At 41.5% G+C, this 25864-nt stretch overlaps 1 protein-coding gene across 2 annotated transcripts in view; it reads right to left on the reverse strand.

Moving 5' to 3' along the window:
• Positions 1-7146: 7146 nt before the first annotated feature.
• Positions 7147-25864, reverse strand: part of LOC116971216 (INTS3 and NABP interacting protein) — a 48187-nt gene continuing 29469 nt past the window's right edge. For both annotated transcript variants that reach the window (XM_033018187.1, XM_033018188.1), the window contains exons 3-5: positions 24657-24759; positions 10315-10405; positions 7147-9440 (exon numbers count right to left, since the gene is read on the reverse strand). In XM_033018187.1, coding sequence (XP_032874078.1) covers positions 9345-9440; positions 10315-10405; positions 24657-24759 — 290 coding nt within the window. In that variant the 3' untranslated portion in view covers positions 7147-9344. The remainder of the gene's footprint in view (positions 9441-10314; positions 10406-24656; positions 24760-25864) is intronic.

Genomic DNA, 25864 nt, shown 5'->3' on the forward strand with positions numbered 1-25864 from the left:
TTTATATGACCATAAAAACGAGCTCTTATCTTTTGACATATGAGCTCTGTGAACCACCTTGAATTGTATCAACGCGTGTCTTGCACACATTGAGGAAGTATTAACTAATTGAAGAATCCTCTCCCATTTCTCTATAGATGGAGACATTTGGAGTTCTCTTTCCCAGTCATTCTTAATTTTATCAAATATATCTATTTGTAATTTCAAAATCAACTCATAGTCGTTATTAAGCCCTTCTGATAAGGGTTCAAATGTAAACATTTTTAAAGCTAAATCTAACTCTCTCTTGAAAAACATCCAGTGAATTGGCCTCCACTGCCTTCTATGGCAGAGAATTCCACAGATTCACAACTCTCTGGGTGAAAAAGTTTTTCCTCATCTCAGTCCTAATTGATCCCTAATTCTTAAACTGTGATCCCTGGTTCTGGACTCCCCCAACATCGGGAACCCTGTCCATTCCTCTAAGAATGTTATGTTTCTGTAGTTCTTGGAATTAGCCGAAATGTTGTATTTATAGGGAGAATGGGTATGGCTGATTCTTAATTGGTTGCTGGATTGTGTGTGATTTTAATGTTTTTCTTCCAAATATAGTTGTACATTTATTAAAGAGCGCTGTGCAGAGCACACTCTGTGTGTGGGCACTTCGGAATCATTGGATTACACTCTTTTCAGGCTGTAAATAAATAAGTTGCATGCAAAGGGATCACCCGGAGATTTAGAACCACTTGCAAATTGATGGCATAGTCAGCAAGGGTGACAAATGCCCCGGGAAGTAACTACCAGAAAGAAAACTTGCTTACTGGAGAGAATCGTCAGAAATAAAAACAGGGCTGCTTTGGAACTCTGAAAATGTTACAGTAATGCACAGAACGTACATATCAGGAAGTGTGGAGTGATTCCTTGATTTCTCTCTTTAAACAAGGGAACGTGGCTCTGCCTTGGGATAGGGAGTGAGGAGGGTCAATTTAAAATGAAAAATAATCTACAAACTTTGATGGGGTTGGTGTTGCGGAATAACATGTGATAGATAGAATTAAAATATTAATCAAGAATGGGCTCAATAGGAACCTAATCTGATCCCGTCTCTGGAGAGAGCAAACATTAAGTGTCTATTGCAGGAGAGATGGGAATCTCTGCATCATGGGCTTCACCATCTAATCAATGCCGCTGTAGTCAGTCATGCAAATGGCCTAGAGTGGATGAAAACATTGTGTTTGTTTATTTTTTAAGGTGGAGCACTTTGCCATCTGCCTGATACAGTCTGGTAGCCCTGCAGAACTGTGACTCTCCCAGCCTAACAGAGACAAGCCAGTTTGAGCAACAAGCAAGTGGCATGGGTCAGTAGCACATGACCTTGTTTATATTTAGCTTGGTAAAAAATTTCCCCATGCGTCGTAACAGACCATAAGGATGAATGGGAATAGAAGGGATATTTTTTATTAAAATTCCTTCATATCCTTGGAACATCCTGAAATGCTTCATCTCCCATGAATAGTAAATAGCCAGTTAATCTATTTTGATAGCTGTGTGCTGGACACAATATCAGGAATCTCCTGTGCCATTTTGGAGAACATGAGATCGTTATCACATGGAATCTCACTCTATCCTAGTGTCCATGTTACAACAGTGATTACACAACGCTGCCTTTAAAACTCAGGCACATCCCACGGTCATGGAAAACTTTGTACTTCAATTATTTTGCATCTTATGTACACCAGAATAGAGGGAATATAATATCAGGATACTTACATGACTGTAGATGCTTCAAAAATTGCCTTTATAATTCAATTGACATAACCACATGACCACTGTTTCAAAATATCTTGAGAACTGCTCCTTTTCAATGGGCAGCACTGTTCACTGTAACCATGGGCATTTTTGAAATATTAAATCAATAAAAGATCAATATGAATATCTCATACGAGCTGTTCACCCTGAAATCCATTCTTTGAAAGAACAGTAGTTCCCAGCTTCTTGCTAGCCGAGCTTGGGGCCTATTTTCACTGGTAAACTCTGTGGTCAACACTGGAGGCCATTCAAAAACAACACTAGACCCAAGTATGTTGTTCCCAGAAGTTAGTTTTTCACACCTTTCTCTCAAACGATAAGGTCCCACATTTGATAAGGTCCCACATAGGAGATTAGTGGGCAGAATTAGGGCACATGGTATTGGGGGTAGAGTGCTGACATGGATAGAGAAGTGGTTGGCAGACAGGAAACAAAGAGTAGGGATTAACGGGTCCCTTTCAGAATGGCAGGCAGTGACCAGTGGGGTACTGCAAGGCCCGGTGCTGGGACCGCAGCTATTTACAATATACATCAATGATTTGGATGAAGGGATTCAAAGTAACATTAGCAAATTTGCAGATGACACCAAGCTGGGTGGCAGTGTGAACTGTGAGGATGCTATGAGAATGCAGGGTGACTTGGACAGGTTGGGGGAGTCGGCACATGCATGGCAGATGAAGTTTAATGTAGATAAATTCCCGGGATGGCGGGACTGTCATATGCTGAGAGGGGGCGCCGTCCTGTATGGTATGGCTGCCCAGCCTGCAGCTGTCCGTTTCTTCATCTCTTTTTTTAATTTTTAGTTAGTTAAAGTATTTTGTTCTGGAGTTCTAGTCATTTTTATGTGGGGTGTGGGGGGGGGGAACTACTTTTCAGGGTCCCTACCTGGTCGGAGAGGCAGCTTTTCTCCGGGCTGCACCGTCGACCCGTCCGTCAGGTCTACCAGCGGGCCTGGAGCGGCGTTTCCTGAGGGGGCCGGCCAGAACCTTGGCTTCGGCAGCGGCACACGCTGTAGCGATATCGCGGAGCGGGCGATGCCTTGCCCAGGTCGCCGTGCTGGAGTTCCGGAATGCTGAGACCGCAGGTGAACATCGCGGAGCTGCAGGACTGTGGAGCGGCCAGCCATGGGCGGCAGCGCTGACTTTAACATCGGGAGCCTGGGATCTCTCGCCGACATCGCCAGTGGTGGAGCTCCATCCAGCACGGCCTGTCGGCTTCAAAAGCCGCAGTCTCGAGTAAGGAGGCGGCCCTTCCAGGCGTCCCATGCCGCTGAGAGGATTCTCCCGACGCCGGAGCACCATGACCCAGCGAGAACGGCCTGGACATCGGGCTTCCGTAGCGGCGACTGTGGAGGCCTCAATAGGCCTGACTATGGGGATGGGACTGGACTTAGTGCCTTCCCTCATAATGGAAACCATTGTGGGGGGATGTCTTTTATGTTTAAATTTCTTTATTATTGTCATGTCTGTATTCTTTTTTTATGTGCTGCATTGGCAACAAGTATTTCACTATACCAATTGGTGTAGGTGACTAATAAAGAAACCTTTGAAACCTTTGAATGGAGCAGCTGGGCTTGTACACTCTGGAGTTTAGAAGGATGAGAGGATATCTCATTGAAACATATGATTGTTACGGGTTTGGTCACGCTAGAGGCAGGAAAGATGTTCCCGATGTTGGGGGAGCCGAGAACCAGGGGCCACAGTTTAAGAATAAGGAGTAAGCCATTTAGAATGGAGACAAGGAAACACTTTTACTCACAGAGAGTGGTGAGTCTGTGGAATTCTCTGCTTCAAGAAGGCGGTGGAGGCAGGTTCTCTGGATGCTTTCAAGAGAGAGCTAGATAGGGCTCTTAAAAATAGCGCAGTCAGGGGATATGGGGAGAAGGCAGGAACGGGGTACTGATTGGGGATGATCAGCCATGATCATATTGAATGGCGGTGCTTGCTCGAAGGGCCGAATGGCCTACTCCTGCACCTATTGTCTATTGTCTAAAAGGAGAATATTTCTCCCTGATTCGGGAAGCTGGATACATCTGCCCTCAGCTACAATCAAAAAACATTTCATTTTGTAGTATCAACTTTATCTGGGAATTCCTCAAATTGATAAGGATGTGCCAGCCTCTAACAAGAATAAAGTGTGGAGGAAGGCTGGGATAGAAATGCTAATTGAAATCAAATTGTACGGTGCCAGTGTGAATCCTGCACCCCATAGCACCGAACCCACATTATGGCGACATATCTGTGCCCACCGCCGCAGTACTCCGTGGCCAGAGCTGAATTATGCACTTGTATCTAAACTCACGTCCGGAAAATAGGCTCAAGATGCTGGAGTCTATAATGACAGAGGAAATGATAATAGTTTAGGAAAGCCAAATATAATCAAATTGACAATAAGGTTTTATGAAAGGCAGGTCATGTGTGGCCAATTTGCTAGTTTAATTTTAGTTTAGAGATACAGTGTGGAAACAGGCCCTTCGGCCCACCAAGTCCTCGCTGACCAGCGATCTCCACACACTAATACTATCTTACATACTAGGGACAATTTACAATTTTACCAAGCCAATTAACCTACAAACCTGTAGGTTTGTGGGATGAAACCAGAACTCCTGGAGAAAACTCACGCAGGTCACGGTGAGAACGTATAAACTCTGTACAGACAAACACCTGTAGTCAGGATCGACCCCGAGTCTCTAGCGCTGTAAGGCAGAAACTCTACCACTGCGCCACCATGCCATCCTGTGAAAAGGAAAATTGATAGGTGACCTGTCAATATAGTGCATAAATAAATCATGAGCCGAAGGTACTGGAGGAAGTTTTAGCACAGGTCTTTTCCAGTTTGAAGGGATGCAACTAGTGGACATTTTTTTAGCCCTCAATTGTTTACTATTTACATCAGTAAACTGGAGGGGAAAATGAAAAGTAAAGTCTCTAAGTTTACTGATGATACAAAAGCAGAAGCAAGGGCATGTTGCTTTGAGGGCATTGTGATTCTGCGACACATTCTAGACAGTTGAGTGACTGGGCAAATGGAGTTTAACACAGAGAAGTGCAAAGTCATGCACTTCAGTAAGTGGAATCAAAAGATGGTTTATCTGAATGGAAAGAGGCAGTAAATAGTCATAGAGTGTGGAAAGAGATCCTTCGGCTCAACTTGCCCACACAGACCAAATTGTCCCATCTACACTAATCCCACCTGCCTGTGTTTGGCCCATTTCCCTTTAAACCTGTTGCATCCATGTACCTGTCTAATTGTTTCTTAAACGTTGCAATAGCGCCTGCCTCAACTACCTCCTCTGGCAGCTCATTCCATACACCCAACATCATTTTTGTGAAAAGTTACCCCTCAGATCCCTATTAAATCTTTCCCCCTTCACCTTAAACCTGTCCTCTAGTTCTCGATTCCTCTACTTGTGATGTTGGTGAGACCCCAATTAGAATATTGTGTTCAGTTTTGGGCACCATGTTATACGAAAGATATTGTCAAGCTTGAAAAGGTTCAGAAAAGATTTACGAGGATGTTGCCAGGACTAGAGGGTGTGAGCTATAGTAAGCGGTTGAGTAGGTGGGTCTCTATTGGAGAGCAGGTGGATCTTCTAGAGGTGTACAAAATCATGAGAGGAATGGATCGGGTAGATGCACAAGAGTCTCTTGCCCAGAGTAGGGGAATCGAGGACCAGAGGTCATAGGTTCAAGGTGAAGGGGAAACGGTTTAATAGGAATCTGAGGGGTAACTTTTTCACACAACGGGTGGTGAGAGTATGGAACAAGCTTCCAGAGGAGGTAGTTGAGGCTGGGAGTATCCAATTGTTTAAGAAACAGTTAGACAGGTACATGGATTGGACAGGTTTGATGGGATATGGACCAAGCACAGGCAGGTGGGACTAGTGTAGCTGGGACATGTTGGCTGGTGCGGGCAAGTTATGCCGAAGGGCCTGTTTCGACACTGTATCACTCTATGACTATTCTGGGCAAGAGATTCTGTGCGTCTACCTAATCTATCCCTCTCATGATTTTATACACATCTGTACGATCACCCCTCATCCTCCTGCTTTCCAAGGAATAAAATCCCAGCCTGCACAACATCTCCCGAAAGCTCAGACCCTCGAGTCCTGACACCATCCTCGTAAATCTTCTCTATACCCTTTCCAACTTGACAACATCTTTCCTGCAACATGGTGCCCAGAACTGAATACAATACTCTAAATGCGGCCGAATCAACGTCTTATATCACTTCAACATGACCCTCCAACATATATACTCAGTACTATGACTAATGAAGGCCAATGTGCCAAACACCTTTTTGACCACTCTATCTACCTGTGACACCACCTTAAAGGAACCATGTACCTGCACTCCTATATCCCTCTGCTCTACAACACTCCCCAGGGCCCTGCCATTCGCTGTATAGGTCCTATCCTGGTTAGACCTCCCCAAATGCAACACCTTGCATTTATCTGTACTAAATTCCATCAACAATTCCTCAGCCCACCTGGCCAACTGATCAAGATCCTGCTGCAATTTTTTGACATCTATCTTCACTATCTACAATATTACTCACTTTTGTATCATCTGCAAACTTGGAAGTTCAGAATGATCTACGTGATCTAATCGATGAATCACAAGTAAGCAAGTAGATCCAACAAGCAGTTAAAGCAAATTGCATGTTGGCATTTATTACAAATGGTATGAAGTTTAAGAATTAAGCAGGTTTTGTTCCAGCTGTGTATGGTGTTGTTCAGACTGTTGGCCTCATATTACTCCTCTGTCCCTTCCATCATTGCATGAAACAGGATTCAAGATTGAACAGTGTGATGTAATCAATAACTGCTCTTTTTAAGGAATGTGGTTGTCTTCTTCCAAACAAGTAATTTTGTGCTGTACAGCACTGGATGAAGGGGAAATGATTTAATAGGAATCTGAGGGGTACTCCAAGATCCCCGTTATTCCACAGCTCTCAGTATCCTCATTTACTGTATACTCCCTGTATCAGCCCAAGGTCAGAAGATAGAAAAATTAATCAGCATGCATTTTACTGGTTGACAAACAGTTGCAAGAGCGTCATGGTGGAATACCATTGCTCAACTGGATTAAAGTTCAAATCCCAACATAGCAACTTGGGAATGTTCAACCAAATTCCAGTCCGTATATTTCTCAACCATCTCAAAACGAGTCAAGGTCAGGGACTCCAGTAGAAAAGGTTGAGCATTCTCACTTTCTTTTGTTTTCACCGTTATGTCTTTGAAACATGTTCACACGTGTCGTAACTAAAAGGAATGCAGACACCTGCAGAAATTCTGCTGTTGCGGAGGAGCACAAACAAAAGGTAACCCATTAAGTATGAAATAAGTTTTAAAATTCATTGCAAAAACCAGCAATTTTATTACACTCTTAAAACATCACAAGTGGCAGGCAATTATATCAATATTTGAATGAACCATACTGATCAACTCTGTGGGCAGCACACCTACCTGGAAATAATTTTTCAATTTCCACCGAAACAATTACTCCTTTTATAATACGACTCTTGGAGCCTTACCAAAGTCTGGGAGATACTTAATTTGATACGTTTGACTCGCATGTTTACAATATTTTTTATATTCTGTAGTAAATCAAACACCTGATGCCCAAGAGAATACATGTATAACTGCACAAACACAAATTGACTCATTCAAATTATGGTTAAACCAAATAAAAGTAGACAAAATAAAGTGACTATTTGCGTAGTTACAGTCATTTACAAAAACAGTTCCTTTGTGCAGATCCAGTTAACACAAGTTATCACCTAAAAGTAATATATGTTTTCTTTGGACCTATCTGCCTCCTCTGTGGGATTAACATTTTATAAAATGGTGGAACAATTCTATTTTCACAATATACAAGTCATTCAAATTTATTTTGCATCAAAATGAATGGATTTGCACCAGTTTGAGTTCTTTGGTTGCAAAGCAGGCTTGAAACTTCTATTCCTACGATGAGGGGTGCAACGGGGGCTATACATCCTCCATGCAAACAGGAAAACAAGCCAGTTGAGCTGAAGAGTTTGTGATTTAATTCTGTGCAATATTGGCTCCAAAGATGTTATTGTAAGTGGTACACTTGGTAGATCTGCTGCCTTACAGCGCCAGACACAGGTTCAATCCTGACCTCGAGCGCTGTGCATGTGGAGTTTACATTTTCTCCTGTTACCACATGGGTTTCCTCTGGGTGCTCCGGTTTCCTTCCACATCTCAAAGACATGCGGGTTAATAGGCCTCTGTAAAATTGCCCCTAATGTGGATGAAAAAGTTATAACATAAAACTAGTGGAAACTGGTGATCGATGTTTGCCGTGGATTCAGTGGGCCGAAGGGCATGTTTCCATGCTGTATCTGTAAACTAAACTAAACACACCTTTAAATTACAACTAGGAAACAATTTGCTGTTACAACAAACAAACTTGTGATAGATGTTTGCAGGAAAAGGGATCAAGTTATCCGCTCTATATATTGGAGCCAATTTTAGCAAACCAGTTGAACAATTTGTTACTGCCCCAATTGACACTTTTTAACCAAACTTAACATTTGTCCCTTCCATCCAGATCTTGGCTCCTTGCCAAGGCACAATTTACCCTCTGGTATCTGTCCAATCTGGACATTAAAACCTGTTTGCTGAATATTAAACAGCACGACTACACCAGATGCTACCCTGAAGCCTACACCAGCAACACAGGTTCAACAGTGGAATTCTTGTCTGTTTTTTTAGTCTCCCCTCAACCAAAGGCTAAATGTCGTACCCCCAGCTAGAAAACGTCAAACTGACCCTACACCTGTTTGGAATCAAGGCCAGGAACTCATTGAATAGAGATTGCTGAACCATTGAGGGAGCCTTTTCTTTCCTACATTCCAATAGCATTCCTATTTTGGGACAATTCTTTGACATGATTGCTCCTCATACCATCTATGACATTTACTCAATATCACAATTGTCTGCTGTAACCCATTTAAAAAATATGTAATCATTAAATGCCGTAAGAGGCTGGTTTAGTGATTTTGCAATTTTGTTTTGGGAATAACCAAATTGTTTACAAGCTAGAAGTGCAGCACATTGCCAAAGTACAGGTGGTTTTGCTTTAACACGTTTCTATAACCCACGTTAAATAGAATACAAACAATGAATCAGGGAACATTGTTTGCATTAAGCAGGCTGAATTGGTTATAATGATGAACCTCCATACAGTATATAATGTACTAAGTCTCTTGCAGATAAAATCTGTGCGCAAGATTATGGTCACTTAAATTGTTTGGGCAAACTTGGCATCTTTCATTGCTGGTGAATTTAATCATAAATGAGGGACAGTCAAATGAAATCCAGAGATGTTTCTAATTAAATGGTTAACAGAAACTGGGCATCTGCTTCCCTCTGGCAAATGTACACTGAACTTGCAAGATGAAATCGCATGATCCACTGGTAGCATCAACTGAAGAAAGTTCACATCCCTTATTGGTATTCTTTCAAATGCGACAAGTAGTCTGATTTCTGAAAAGAATCTCCCCAACATTGAAATTGTCTTTGTGAATGCTTATTCTGGATCCAACCGAGGCAATACAGGAAGAATAAGATTTCCAAAAGCAGAGTCTTGAGTTATGAAATATCCTGATGAGTGTGCATGTGCATGCTGAGGATCAAATGAAAGAATATGCGTTAGATTTTTGTTCTAAACAGAAATGTTCAATTTAATACAAAGTCAACTGATAACCTAGATTAGTTCCCAATTGATGTTGTTTGACATTGATTTAAATATATTTACACATAACAGCAAATGCAATATTTCCAGCTAAATGTAATGAACTAGTAAACATACATTAATAACGAAGTCCTGGAAGGGGTGCAGAAAGTATTTCCTCAAAATGGTTCAATAGTGGGAATTTGGCTATGAAAGGTAGAGTGCGAAAGGTGGGGCACTTTGCTCCTCGAAGCAAAGATGGTGGTGAAGAGATTAGACACAGGTATAAGCCTCATGATTGTTTTAGTCAGGGTACATAAAGGGAAGCATTAGCAAATGGTTCAAAGATCAGAACACACAGATTTAAAACATATGTGCAAAAGATAAAGGAGTATTGCAAGGATGAACAGTAGTTAGGATCTAGAACTCACTGCCTGGAAGGATGGTAACTGGATCACTATCTTAAAAATGAAACTAGGCGAGCAAAGATAATAACTTGCAGAGCCATGTGGGGGATTATGGAGGGGTAATAAAAAGGGAGACAGTACTGACAGGATTACAGGAGTTGGCAGAATTCATAAGACTACTTTCATATGTTCATTTCACAGTTCATATGACTGCTTTCCACACTATAACAGTTTAGTGATTCTGACATATTAGTAGATTTCAAGATGTTAAACATTGAGACTTGGCAGACAATTAAAATTATATAAAAGGTTCACAATGGAGCAAAATGACAGTCCTCAATCTGCTTTTTTCACTAAAGACAAATGGGAATATAATTCTCAAGTCATATTATTAGTAATAAAAGCTGTTTAAAACATACCTGCAAGGCAGCTTTTTGTTGTGCTGCAATATGCTGTTGTTCTGCATGGTCCCGAAAATCTTTAGCAAAAGCAGGCCTTGATAGTGGAAGACTACAAAAAGCAATGCAAATGTCAGACAAAACATTTCAGTTATTCGTGCAATCCACACAATAACATTCCACAAAAGGTGCTTAGCATGGATTGTAAAATAATGTTATTTCAGAGATATTTATACCATAAACTCAAACTTATCATTAAATCATGGACATGCTGGAGGTTTCAATCTACTCTGCATTATGCATGAACACAGTCTGAAGATAAAACATTGAAGTTGACAACAAGTTGGTAACCTTGTGAATTTAATCAAAATTAAGATATAAATGCAAAATTATACAAATGTTTGAAACATGGTTCGTACATTTGGAACAGCTATAAATTCAGGGCTTTAAGGACTTTCAAGGTCCAAAAATCCCACTTTCAAGGGGCAAAATCCAGCCAAAAATTGATGGTTTATCAGAGACTGGTATATATATTGCTTGGTATTGGATGATTTGATTATTTACCAAATAAAAGTAAGAAGGTTGGCTGGACACCATCTCAGATTTGATTGAAAATCATGTTTTGCACACCTCTGGTACAAAGTACACAGCAGAAAAATCAACTTTCAATTCACAGTTCCTTCGAAGTTATGAACCAATGATATAGCTCGAATTATTACCAAATGCCATTGGAATTTGGAGTTGAGACCTTGTTTTCTGTTGTGTTACTTGTGTGCTCTGATGTACAGACACTGATTTTCAGGGAAATCTGAGAAGGTGATCAGTCAATCCATTAGTCCAGGTTGCACAGAACGACACTAAACTACATTCGTACTTCAATAGTGCACTGATGGTCCATTTTCTCATCTCAGTTGTTCAATCTAAAACCATGATAATGGAAAACTTTGCTTTTCAACCAGTCCCTGCAAACACGTACTGTCCTTCCCTGCCTGCTTCAAAGTCTCCACTATTGTCCCTGTACCCAAAAAGACAACGATTACTGGTCTTAATGACTACAGGCCTGTCGCACTGACCTCTGTAGTCATAAAGACCCTTGAAAGAATTGTGCTGGCCCAGCTGAAAAATATCACGAACACTGAACTCTCTGCAGTTTGCATACTGGGCCAATAGATCAGTGGATGACGCAGTCAATCTGGGCCTGCACTTCATCCTCCAGCACCTAGACCACCAGGGGACCTATGCAAGGATTTTGTTTGTTGATTTTAGCTTTGCATTCAACACCATTGTGCCAGAGCTACCACACTCCAAACTCTCTCAATTGACTGTGCCTGAACCCCTGTCAGTAGATCAACAACTTCCTGACAGACAGGAAGCAGCATGTGAGGCTGGGAAAGCACATTTCGGACCTGCAGACCCTCAGCATCGGAGCACCGCAAGGCTGCGTACTCTCCCCTCTCCTTTAGTCGCTCTCCACCATCGACTGCACCTCCACAGACTCTTCTGTCAAGCTTCTCAAGTTTGCGGACGTCACAACCCTGATTAGACTGATCCAGGATGGGGAGGAATCTGCCTACAGACAGGAAGTGCACAGCTGGCGTCCTGGTGGCTTCGTAACAACCTGGAGCCCAATATGCTTAAGGCAGTGGAATTGATAGTAGACTTTAAGAGAGCATCCCTTCTCTCCCCCCACTCACCATCAACAACACCACAGTAACATCTGTGGAGTATTTTAAGTTCCTTGGAACCATCATCTCTAAGGACCTGAAATGGGGACCACCATCGACTCAACAGAGGGCCAACAGGGGATGTACTTCCTGCGGCAACTGAGGAAACACAATCTGCCACAGGCAATGATGGTCCAATTCTATACTGCCATCATAGAGTCTGTTCTCACCTTCCCCATCATGGTCTAGTTTGGCTCAGCCACCAAGCACGACATCCGGAGGCTGCAGCGAACTGTACACTGCAAGAGCCAGGAAGTGAGTGGGTAAGGTCATCTCTGACCCCTCTCACCCTGGCCACAAACTCTTTGAATCACTTCTCTCTGGAAGGCGACTCCGGACTGTCAAAGCCACGACAGCCAGGCATAAAACCAGCTTTTTTCCACAAGCAGTAGCTCTACTCAATAACTAAAAGTATGTAGCTTCCTTTTGCTCTGTTTTTTAATTTCATTCACATGCTTAAACTATAATGTTTTATTATTAATGTTTTATGCGTCATTCTTAAATGTTATTGTATGTCGTGTCGTTACTTGCGAGCATAGCACCAAGGCAAATTCCTTGTATGCATATACTTGGCCAATAAACTTATTTATACAATAAACATTTTTTAAGTTCTTCTTATTTAGAAGTTTTTTATTTCAGTGAGTTTGTCTTCTATGTTTTGTTGCACTTTTTTCAGCTCAACACTCATCACTGGCAGATCTGCGCATGCTGTTGGACTTGGAGATAATGGTGACTCTAGCCATGTGGTCCTACCTTGCTACACAGACTTGCCCCAGAAAACTCCAGACCCCTATTTATTGGAAGCACCTACATGAGTTTGATGCTTAGATTTTACTCTTCATTATTATATGATACATGGGGAGTTTGTGAGCAGTGTTACAGGGCTAATTGTTTAGGTGCCGGAGCTGTCAAACAGGAGCACCATTAAGATTATAGCCAATCACTACATTCCAGTGTACAGCTAGTACAAAAAAACATATAATACTTAATTTAATAATATGACAAAATATTGCAGTTGCACCAACTAATTATGATGAAATATAATTATCAAGCAAGTTAAGAAAAAGACGGTAATCATGTGTTTTTACAGAGGTGGCGGCCCGGCACTAACACGCCCCGACACTCCCGTAACTCTGGGCCTTCACACTCACACATACTCACCCTCACCAACACACATTCACTCACCCACCCACTCACTCACCCATTCATTCACTCACTCACCCACCCACTCACCCACTCCAGACCGGTCCCTCCACTGACACGCGACTCGACCGCCCGCCCGGAGCCCCACCGCTGGATCGCACCGCCACCTGCCCGACCACCATTAGGCCGAGATTGCCACCATGAGGAGCAGCAACAACATCCACCTCCTCTCTGACTTTCACCACCTTCCCGGCCAAACCCAGGCCCGGACCACCAAAGCTGCCGACTCTCAACACCTCCCCGGGCGGGGCCATCGCCGATGTCGCCGACCTTCACTGTCTCCCCGGACACCGATGCTGCTCCCCCACCCTCCTACAGGGAACATTGTTAGCAAACATATGTAACAATGTTTCCCAACTTTGAATAAAATACGCATAATAAACGTGATAAAATAAAATCTATGAATTAATATCTCTATCATAAAAATGAATTTAAAAGGACCTATGATAAATACAAGGACTTTCAGGGCCTTGAAAACAGTGTTTCTAATTCCAGGTCTTTCAAGCACTTCCAAGGACCATACGAGCCCTGTTGAAATCTCAAAAACAGAAAATGCCAGAAATACAACAGGTCAGCAACTGCTAACGCAAAATCGCTGACTACAAATATTAACCCTTTTCTTTCTCTGAATGAATATTTGTATTAATTCCAATTCATTATATTATGCAGATACTTGTTAACATGTATACATGATACTTATCCAGGACAAAATGAAAATAAATAGCTTTCGAGTAGCAATGGGTACAATATTCTTCACAAGATTCCACACTATAATTATAGCATGACATGCAACTCTTCACATTGTTCAGAAAATGGATGCGATCAGGAATGATATTACTTTTACAACAAAGGTTCATATAGGTTAACAATGATTGGAGAAAAAACAGGTCAGATAATTCTAGGGTCCTCAAAGTTCATTAACAAATGATATACGAAGTGGAGGCAGCGGGGAAATCAACAGGCGATGGAATATGCTTCTATACCAACCAGGATTGGTGTAGCGACATCACGGTACTGTCAAATTTTCTGCTCTCCCAACCTAGAATCCCTCTTTATAAACTGCAAACCCTTCTACTCTCCGAGGGAATTTAACTCCTTTATTCTCACTGGAGTTTACATTCCCCCCCCAAGCCTGCATACGTGAGGCGCAAATGCAACTCGCTGACCAGGTAATGCGGGTACAGAGTGACTTCCCGGACTCCATGGCCATTGTTTTGGGGGATTTTAACAAAGCAAACCTCAGCCGTGACCTTCCAAAATACAGACTTCATGTTAACTGCCCCACTAGAGGGGAGAGAACACTCGATCACTGCGGGTCTGGGTCTCTCTGATCATTGTCTAGTTCATCTTATTTTGACCTACAGGCAGGAACTAAAAGCTGCTAAGCCTGTGGTCAGAACAACAAAAAGGTGGACAAGCGAGGGCATTGAGAACCTACAATCCTGCTTTGACTGCACGGATTTGAATGTGTTCAGGGAAGCAACCACAAGCCTCGATGAGTATACGGACACTGTATCATCATGTGTCAGCTTTTGAGAGGACAGTTGCATTCCAACTAAGACCCGGACATGGTTCAACAACAACAACAAGCCCTGGTTCACTGCAGAACTCAGACAGCTCTGACGGTCTAAAGAGGAGGCCTACAGGAGCAGGGATGCAGACCTCTACAGGCAGGCCAAGTACAAGCTGAGAAAAGGAAACAGACCTGCCAAGGAAAGGTACTCTGAGAAGTTGAGGAGCAAGTTCTCAGCTAATGACTCTTCTCAGCTAGAGACCGCTTTTCGGAGCTCCCGCAACGGCAACTTCTCCCGCTGGAATCGCGGGGTGAAATTACTTGTGGCGGGGCCTAACATCGCCCGGCACGGCTTAAACGGTCGCGGGACTTACCATCGCCCACCGGGGGCTTTAACATCGGGAGCCCCAGTCGCCTCGACGCTGCAGTTGGACTGCTAGACCGCGGGAGAAGAACAAAGGAAGAGATAAGACTTTTGCCTTCCATCACAGTGAGGAGGTGTTGGAAATTCACTGTGATGGATATTTGTGCAAAGTGTGGGTCTTGTTTTTTTTTGTAATTGACAAGACTGTAGAAAATGCAATTTCATTCAAACCAATCTGTTTGAATGACAATTAAAGGCATTCTATTCTATTCTTCAGTTTGGAAGGGATTGCAAGAAATTACCAGCTACAAGAGGAAAGCCTCCTGCTCTTTGGACAATTGTCAGCTGACCAACGACCTGAATGAGTTTTACCAATCACCCACACCCTCTGTGCTGCACAACATCACATATCCAATATCAACAATAAAAATAGAGGAGGTGGAGAGGCTTTTCAGAGGACAAAAAAGCCGAAAATCTCCAGGACCTGACAATGTTTCCCTCTCTACTCTTAAGCTCTGTGCCAAACAGCTGGCTCCGGTCTATACAGACATTTTTAACCAGTCCCTGCAAACATGTACTGTCCCTGCCTGCTTCAAAGTCTCCACTATTGTCCCTGTACCCAAAAAGGCAAGGATTACTTGTCTTAATGACTCCAAGCCAGTCACACTGACCTCTGTAGTCATGAAGACACTCGAAAGGCTTGTGCTGGCCAAGCTGAAAAATATCACAAATCCCCTGCGGGACCCTCTGCAGTTTGCATATCGGGCCAACAGATCTGTGGATGATGCAGTCAACCTGGGCCTGCACTTTATCCTACAGCACCTAGACCACCAGGGGACCTATGCGAGGATCCGGTTTGTTGATTTTAGCTCTGCATTCAACACCATTGTGCCAGAGCTACTACACTCCTAACTTTCCAAGTTGACTGTGCCTGAACCCCTCTGTTGGTAGATCACCAGCTTCCTGACAGACAGGAAGCAGCATGTGAGGCTGGGAAAGCACATCTCGGACCCGCAAACGCTCAGCATAGGAGCAACGCAAGGCTGCCTACTCTCTCCTCTACTCTCTCTACACCAACGACTGCACCTCCATTGACTCCTCTGTCAAGCTTCTCAAGTTTGCGGTTGACACAACCCTGATTGGACTGATCCAGGATGGGAAGGAATCTGCCTACAAACAGGAAGTGTCACAGTTGGCGTCCTGGTGCCATCGCAACAACCTGGAGCTAGATGCTCTTAAGACAATGGAATTGATTGTAGACTTTAGGAGAGCTCCCCCTCCCCTCACCCCACTCACCATCAACAACGCAGTCACATCTGCGGAGACTTTTAAGTTCCTGGGAACCATCATCTCCAAGGACCTTAAGTGGGGGGCTACCATCGACTCCACAGTCAAAAAGGCACAACAGAGGATGTACTTCCTACGGCAGCTGAGGAAGCACAATCTGCCACAGGCAATGATGGTCCAATTCTACATGGCCATTGTAGAGTCTGTTCTCACCTTCTCAATCATGGTCTGGTTTGGCTCAGCCACCAAGCACGACACCTGGAGGCTGCAGTGAATCGTCAGATCAGCAGAGAATCGTCCGATCAGCAGAGAAGTTTATTGGCTGCAACCTTCCCTCCATTGATGAACTGTACATTGCAAGGGCCAGGAAGCGAGCGGGCAAGATCATCTCTGACCCCTCTCACCCTGGCCACAAACTCTTTGAATCACTTCCCTCTGGAAGGCAACTCCAGACTGTCAAAGCTGCCACAGCCAGACATAAAAAGTTTTTTTATCCACGAATAGTTGCTCTACTCAACAGCCAAAAATCTGTAGCCTCCCTTTGATCTGGTATTTTGTTGGTTCACATGCTTGATCAATGGTGTTTTATTATTAACGTTTTATTATTATTAATGCTTAGTGTTTTCTGAGTCATTCATAACTGTCACTGTATGTCATGTTGTTACTTGTGGGCGGAGCACCAAGGCAAATTCCTTGTATGTGAATACTTGGCCAATAAACTAACTTACTTATTTATATACTCCTGTTTCTGTACAACGTAACATTAATTGATCATAAAAAGGTTTGATTCTAAGTAACATTAATGGTGCAACCATCAGCATTTTCCAAATGTTAAATTAAGCCAATTGAAAAAAAGACTTCTACTTTATGGAAATCGTAAACCCCAAGTTAGTTCCCCAAAAACAAAACTATAAAAGCATTAAGCAACAGTAACTAAGCAAAGATTTTGCATGTCCACTTGAGTAATTTCACTCAAGTACTGCAGTTACGATGGTGAACCAGACTATTTTAAAATGTCACTGTGCATGTATATTATGGCCTATGGCTTGACCATCACAGAGATATATCACTGACCAAACAAAATCTGCACTTAAGAACTAATGATAATAGGAGGTTTTTTTTTAAAATTGAAAGGTAAACCAATTCCACAAAGGTACTGGGTCGGCCTCATTTTCCTCTCATCCACAAAGATATGTATCTATATGAAATGTGGTTTATTTTTACAGGTAGAGAAGGAAAAAGCTGGAAAGCTGATATATTAACATTAATAACATAGGAAAATGATCACCTTGATCATGGAGTAGGCTGTTGTAGATCTAGAGGTGTCTGTCAAATGGGAGGCTTATAAAAGTAAGATAGTGAGAGTTCAATGTCTGCAAGTTGCTGTTAGAGTGAAGAGCAAAACTAGTAAGAGACGTGGGTCAGATACAGCAGCTAGGATTATCGTATTTCCCGGCAATGAAGACCCTATTTTTTACCCAAGAATAAGGCACGAAAATTTACCTGCGTCTTGGAGGCCGAAGGTTAGGTTGTTAGCCAAGAGAGACTTGGCTATCCCTCAGTACAGCAACATCAAGAAAGATGTTGCTGTACTGAGGGATAGCCAAGTCTATCCCTCATTGCTGGCAGCTGATGGGAAGCGGCTGTAAAAGGACAGCGCCACTGGGGGGGGGGGGGGGGGAAAGAGTTCCTTTCACAGCGTGTGGGGAGTCTGGCCCGGGTCAGCACGGCCAGGAGCGTTGAGAAGGACGGGGTCGGGCATCATGCCAGCAACTCACTCACTCACCGCTGTCGTGGCGTTCCGGGCACGGAGCCACCGCATTGTGGCCGGGGAGGGAAGTAGCTCGGGTGGCTGCGAGCGGTCGCCGGGACCGGACAGCAGATCCGGCCGTCACCTCAGCGCCTTCTGCCGGCCCACTCACCTCTGGCAGTGCTCCCCGTCTAAACACCTCTCTCCTGCCGCTCGTCCCTCACTCATGTCAGCCGCTTCCTGCAAATCCTTAAATTCCGACTGCCGCCGGGAGCAGGACATGGCCTCACTTGCTGCGCTGGGTGACACTGCATGGCATTCACTGCCCGGTTCGCGTCTTTCAATGTAGGTAACCAGCTCAAGAGCAAAGATCATAGAGCGGAGCAGGTCAGTGGGCGATGGATAACAGGACAGCGGGCGGTGGAGCTTACTCCTGTATCAGTGCGAGTAACCTCAATTGGTATTGTCATTGAATAAGATCACAACTGATTCAACGTCCTGGTGTGCTCCCGTTTTTCCCACCATCTCTCCACCTGCTGTCACCCTCGACCCCCACCCATTCAGTCATTCAGAATGGAGGAGATCTGGAAGCCTTGGACAAATTGAAATGTTACTTTCTTTATTTTATTTTTTTATTTTTTTGAGCGTGAGAAATTCTATGTCCCGCCAGCCTTTTTTCAAAATTTAGCAACTCAAAATGGGGGTAAGGTTTCGACGCAGGTGCGTCTTCATTGCCGGGAAATACGGTAATTTAAATCCTGGTAGAGTCGAGGGAATCAGGGGGAAACTTAAGAAGGAAATCAATAGGACAAAAAGGGGGCATGAGATAGCTTTGCCAGAAAAGAATAAGGAGAACCCCCAAAGCTTTTAACTATATTAAGGGGGATAAAAGTAACTAGGATGAGAATAGGGCCCTCATTAGACATTACATGTGACTCCCCAAGAGATGGGAGAGGTCCTCAATGGATACATTTTCCTCTTTTTATTTTGGAGAAAGTCATGATGAATATGAAACTGGGCAATGTTAATAGGGACGCGTGAGGATAGTAGAGGTTATAGTAGAGGTAGTGCTCGATGTCTAAAAATGTACCAAGGTAGATAATTTTCTAGGGCTGATCATATATGTCCAAGAATAGTGGTAAGAGAAGAAATTGAACTACAAAACTGTCTGAAATGTCGTCACTTCTGGCTCCGCCCTACATTTTTCTTCTTCCAGTATCATGAATTATTAGGCTTCAAGAAATTAACCCATTACATTTCACATGATTTTTACAAGCAATATGGATAAAGTTATTAACTTCCTTTCATGGAATGTGAATGGCTTGAATCATCCCATTAAGAGAAAACTTTTTTTTAAAGTTCTTCACAGACTAAATGCTCAGATTATCTTTGTTCAGGAAACTCATGCAAGGCAAGATGACAAGTTACGATTCTTCAAGTTTTGGAGAGGACAGCAGTTTCATTCAAATTCACAGGCTACGGTGAAAAGAGTCTCTATTTTTATTGACTCCTCAATTCCGTTAGTTCACCATGAAACAATTTCTGATCCATATGGCAGATCCTTGGTGATTACCGGTGTTCTTTATAGGCAAAAAGTCGCTATGGTGAATGTCTACGCACCAAATATTGATCACCCTGAGTTTTTTTAAAGTTAATTGCATCCTTTCCTAATTGAAATTAACACTTTTTAATAATGGGTGGAGATTTCAATTGCTGTCTGAATCCCTCGATTGACAGGTCTACATCTGATCATGTGCTTCCAAATAAATCAGCTAATTTTATTAATTCTTTTTTACTTGACTCGGGAATGTTAGAAATTTGGAGATTCTTACACATTCCTTTCAGGAATTTTATACCTCCCTATACCAATCAGATTTTCCTACTGATTCCAATATAATGCATGAGTTTTTTAAGAAACTGAATTTACCAAATTTACCATATAATGAGTCTCTGTTGTTAGATGAACCAATCACGGAAGAAGAAATACAGAAAGCAATTTTTTCAATGAATTCTGGTAAAGCTCCCGGTTTAGATGGGTTTACAGTACAATTTTTAAAGTATTTTTCAAATTTATTGTCTCCATGGCTATACAAGGTATTTAAAGAAGCCTTTTTAAGGAATAGATTACCAAATTCTTTTTATGAAGCTTCTATTTCTTTAATTCTTAAAAAAGATAAAGACCCTACTGAAGTGACATCAGATAGACCTATATCAATGTTAACTAGATTTCAAAATTCTTTCCAAAATATTAGCTATGAGATTGGAAAAGATTTTACCGCAAATTATCTCTGAAGATCAGACAGGTTTTATTAAAAATCGTTACTCATACTTTAACGTTAGGAGATTAATGAATATTGTACATACAGCGTCTAATAAAACCCCAGAATGTGTCATCTCACTTGATACCGAGAAGGCGTTTGATAGAGTAATATGGGAATACTTATTCAATACACTTGAAAAATTTAAGATTGGTCCAAATTTTATCTCTTGGATCAAACTGATATATCTTATACCCCAGGCTTCTGTATTTACTAATAATCAGAGATCCACTTTTAACTAGACAGGGCTGTCCCTTAAGTCCTTTACTATTTGATATTGCTTTGGAACCTTTAGCCACTGCTATTAGGGAATCCCCTAATATTTTTGGTATTACCCAAGGGAATAAGATACATAAGCTATCTCTTTATGCAGATGATCTGTTATTATTTATTTCTAACCCTGAAAAATCTATTCCGGCAATGGTAGCATTACTTAATCAATTTAGTCGTTTTTCTGGTTATAAACTAAATCTTAGTAAGAGTGAGCTTTTTCCATTAAATAATCTTGTTTCGAATTATGGACAGTTTCCATTTAGATTGACTACCGAAAGTTTTACTTATCTAGGTATTAAGATCACCAAGAAACACAAGGATTTATTTAAAGCTAATTTTATGCCTTTAATTGACTATATCAGTTTACTAAATGGTCACCAATGTCCTTATCCTTAATTGGCCGAATCAAGTGGCCAATTAAAATGTTCATTTTACCTAAATTTCTGTATTTATTTCAGACAATACCAATTTTTATTGCCAAATATTTCTTCAATATTATAGACTCCAAAATTTCTTCATATATATGTCAGAATAAAAATCCCAGACTAGGTAAAAAAATACTTACAGAAATCAAAAAAAGATGGTGGTTTGGCATTGTCGAACCTTAGACTCTACTATTGGGCAGTCAATGTTCGTTATTTAACATTTTGGACAAAAGATTTAGAATATACCCAATGCCCAGGATGGATAAACCTAGAACGCGATTCCTTACAAGGGTTATCAGTGGCTTCTATTCTAGAGGCCTCGTTACCTTTTACAATTACGAGATTGAATAAATATACGACTAACCCAATAATAAAACATACGTTCCGAATATGGTTTCAATTTCGTAAGTTTTTTGGACTAAATTATTTTATTGTATCGAGTCCTATTTTATCCAATTTTCTCTTCCAACCATCTAGTACTGATCAAGTCTTTTTGTTATGGAAGAGGAAGGGATTAGTAGCTTTTCGTGATTTGTTTTTGGAGGGTTGTTTTATATCTTTCGAACAACTTTCTAATAAATATAACTTACCTAATTCACACTTTTTTAGATATTTACAAATTAGACCATTTTTGAAGGCTACTCCACCCCTTTTTCTGCTACCACATCAATCCGAAATTTTTGATTTTTTTTTACAGTTGAACCCTTATCAGAAAGGATTAATAACGACTATTTATGAGTTGATTTTGAAATTACAAATAGATACATTTGATAAAATTAAGAATGATTGGGAAAGAGAACTCCAAATTTCTTTATCGATTGAGAAATGGGAGAGGATTCTTCAATTAGTTAATACTTCCTCAATGTGTGCAAGACACGCTTTGATACAATTCAAGGTGGTTCAGAGCCCATATGTCAAAAGATAAATTAGCTCGTTTTTATGGTCATATAAATCCTACCTGTGACAGATGTAACTCTGAAGTGGCCTCACTGACCCATATGTTTTGGTCCTGCCCTCTTTTGGAAAAATATTGGAAAGAAAATTTTGATACTATTTCTGTAGTCTTTAGTATAGATTTACAACCTCATCCTATTACTGCAATTTTTGGGCTACCAATGTTAGATTCTATTCATTCGTCCCGCTCCGCCCATCGGTTGATTGCTTTTATCACATTAATCGCCAGAAGATCTATTTTATTTAAATGGAAAGACTCCAACCCTCCGACCACACTCCAGTGGTACACTGAAACGATATCATGTTTAAATTTAGAAAAAATCAGGAGTGACATTGTTGAACCCTTGGTTAAATTTGATAAGACTTGGGGAAAATTTATTGAACACTTTCATACAACATAAATTGCTCCCTCTTTAACCGTTATAAAAATTATTTTACGTCTATCGGGTGGAACGGACTTGACGACAAACAGACTTAAATTGTTGAAATTCTCAGTTCAGATTCTGTTTTGCTTTGCTTTGTTTTTTAATTTATTTTATTTTTATTCTTATTTTATTATTAATTTTTTTTGTTTTCTTTAGTTTAGGGGGATTTTGTTTTTTCCTTTTTTCTTTGTCTTTTTATCTTTGTGTTTTTTTTACATTTATAAGTTTCATTTTAAAGATTTAACTATATTTACATAGAGATCGGGAGGTCTATATTCATTGTGTATTTTGACACTGGTCTCATATTAGGTTATACCTGTTATTAATGCAATCCTGATCCCTATGTATCAATACCATTGTTATGTTTATCATTATTCTTTTTGCTCCGTTTTTTGTTTTATTTTTGTTTTTTTGGGGGGAAAAAAACAATAAAACGATTTTAAAACAAAAAAAGAGAAGAAATTGTAGGAGCACTGGCTGAGATATATGCATCATTATTAGCTAAGGAAGAGGTGCTGGAGGACTGGAAGGGGATTAATGTTGTGTCCTTATTCATGGGCTACAAGAAAAAACAGAATTATTGACCAGTACACCCAACATCTATGGTACACGTAAGTTACTGGAGGGGATTCTGAAGGATAAGGTATATATGCATTTGGAAAGACGGACTAATTAGGAATAGTCAGCATGGTTTTGTGTGTGGGAGATCATGTCTCATGAATCTGAATTAGTTTTTTGAAGGACTAACCAAGAAGGTCAATGAGTACAGCATATCCATATGGACCAGCAAGGTTTTTCTGCATGGTAGGCCGTTTTGGAAGGCTAGATTGCACAGGATTCAAAGAAAGCTAGCTATTGGATACATAATTGGTTTGATGGCATGAAGCTGATGATGGATGATTGTTTCCTGAAGACCCTTGGCTAGTGGTGTGCCTTAGGAGCAGCGCTGGGCCTATTGCTGTTTGCCATCCATATCAACGATTTGGATGAGAATACACATGGCATGGTTTCTAAGTTTGCAGATGAAACTAAAATAGGTGGTATCATAGACAGTGAAGGCGACCATCAAGAATACAGCGGGACCTTGATCAGCAAGGTAAATAAGTAGGGGAATATCAATTGGTCCAATTCAGATATGTGCACGGTGTTGCATTCTGGGAAGTTAAACAAGGATAGGACTTCCTAGTCAAGACCCTGGGGTGTGTTACTGAACATAATGACCTACAAATACAAGTACATAGTTCCCTGAAAGTGGTGTCACAGTTAGATATGTGATGACTGCAGCATTTGGCACTCTGGCCTTCATCAGTCAGGGCACTGAGAATAGGGCTTGGGACATTACGTTGCGGTCATACAAGACATTGGTGAGGTCATACTTAGAGTATTGTAGACACCAGGAACTGCAGATGCTGGAATCTTGCGAAAAAAACAAAGTGCTGGAGTGACATCCTACCTGGCCCGCTACGTTACTCCAGCACATTGTATTTTGTGCAAGATTCCGGAGAACATAGTCAACATTTCGGGTCGTGACCCGTTTTCAGACAATACTTGGGAGTATTGTGTTCAGTTTTAGTCACCCTGCTATAGGAAAGATGCCAATGTTGGAAAGGGCACAGAAAATATTTATTAGGATGGTGTCAGAGCTTGAGGGACTGAGAGGTTGGGCAAACTAGGATGTTATTCCTTGGAGCGTAGGAGATGATAGGTGATCTAGTGGTGTATAAAATCATAAAAGACGTAGAAGGGCTGAATGCTGTATTTTCCTTGGAGTTGGGGAAAATCAAGAATTAAAGGGCACAGGTTTAAGGCAAGATAGGAAAGATTTAATGGAAACCCTAACGGGAAAGTTTTTCCACACAGGAGGAATTCCAGAGGCAGGTAGAATAGTTTAGAAGTTATTTTGGCAGGTACATGGTTAGGAAAAGATTTGAGGGACATGGGTCAAACACAAAGAGGACTAGCTTAGATAGGCATATTGGTTGGCGTGGATGAGTTGGGCCGAAGGACCCATTTCCAAACTATACAACTTCATGACTGACAAATTCAACTACCACTTTACTTTGAAAGATATTCAAATCCTTTGTCATTTTTCAAATAAATTTACAAGAATAATCTGATACACTATACCTAGCTCCAGGGTTGTTCATAGATGACTGATTCTGCATTATCAACTTTTTCTTCTCCTGTTGCAGTTCTACCAAGATAGCAGCACGATTTTTGTTTTGAAGATCTGTTAAAAAAATGTTGGTTAGTGCAAATGGTACACAAGTCAGATATATAAAAAACAAACTCCTGCAGCAACAATTTACTCTGAACTTTTAATTATTTTGTAGAGGCAATTTTAAAGGAAATACATTACTTGAAAAGCAAACCATGTTGTTTTCCTTGATTTTGCAGCTAGTGAACTGAGAGAATAAGCCTGATGCCCATGATAAAAGATTCACACTGTATTTCGGCAATTTAGCAGGGCTAAGCTAATTTTATGTTGAACGTATTAAGCCACTACAACTCAGTAGAGTGGCACAACTTTGATACACATCTGCAATTTCCCAACCTGAAAACAAAGAACATGGGATACAGTGGAGAGTATTAGAAACTGAGACATAGAAATCATTCCATTACGGTATTCTGGCTCCAGAGTGCCTAGACTCCATAAGATCAAACGATTTCAAACATATTTTCGTTATCTGTATACTAGGATCTATGCAGAACCCAAAAGTCTGAGCATGTACAACAGCTGAACAAAGCAGAGAAAGTGTAATGGGCCTGTCCCACCTACACAATTTTTCAGTTGATTGCCGGCGATTGTCAATTCACCAGCAGTCGCCTGAAAAATGGGGAACTGGAACGACGACTGTCAGAATGGAACACACACACACATCGCAAAGGCGGGGGCAGGGCAAGCGGGGGGGGGGGGGGGGGGGGGGGGGGGGGGGAAGGGTAGCGCTGTCTGAAATTCACACGGTGCAAAGCCAAGGTGATACAGACACACACCGCGATGAATAGGAAGGTTAAGACGGCTAGCACAGTGTACAGTGAGTCCTTTAAAAGAGGGGGGAAGAAAGGGGGAGAAACATTTATGAAGCCAGGCAACTTTTAATAAAGCCAGAGATGCACAGCTGTGAAGTTCGGCGGGAATTTAACATTACCGGTCGGTTTTCCTTGGTTCTGAAAACTCGTGCTTACTTTTTTTTCCCCCAATGAGCCAATGAAAATGACCGGTCAGCAAAGGCGATTAACTAAAACCACCTACGCCTACCTCGACTACCTATAACTACATGGCGACCCCACTACAACTGCACCAACGACTACAGGATTATCAATTTTCTCCATGG

Source organism: Amblyraja radiata, chromosome 3, assembly GCF_010909765.2.
Source record: "Amblyraja radiata isolate CabotCenter1 chromosome 3, sAmbRad1.1.pri, whole genome shotgun sequence".
Taxonomy (NCBI): domain Eukaryota; kingdom Metazoa; phylum Chordata; class Chondrichthyes; order Rajiformes; family Rajidae; genus Amblyraja; species Amblyraja radiata.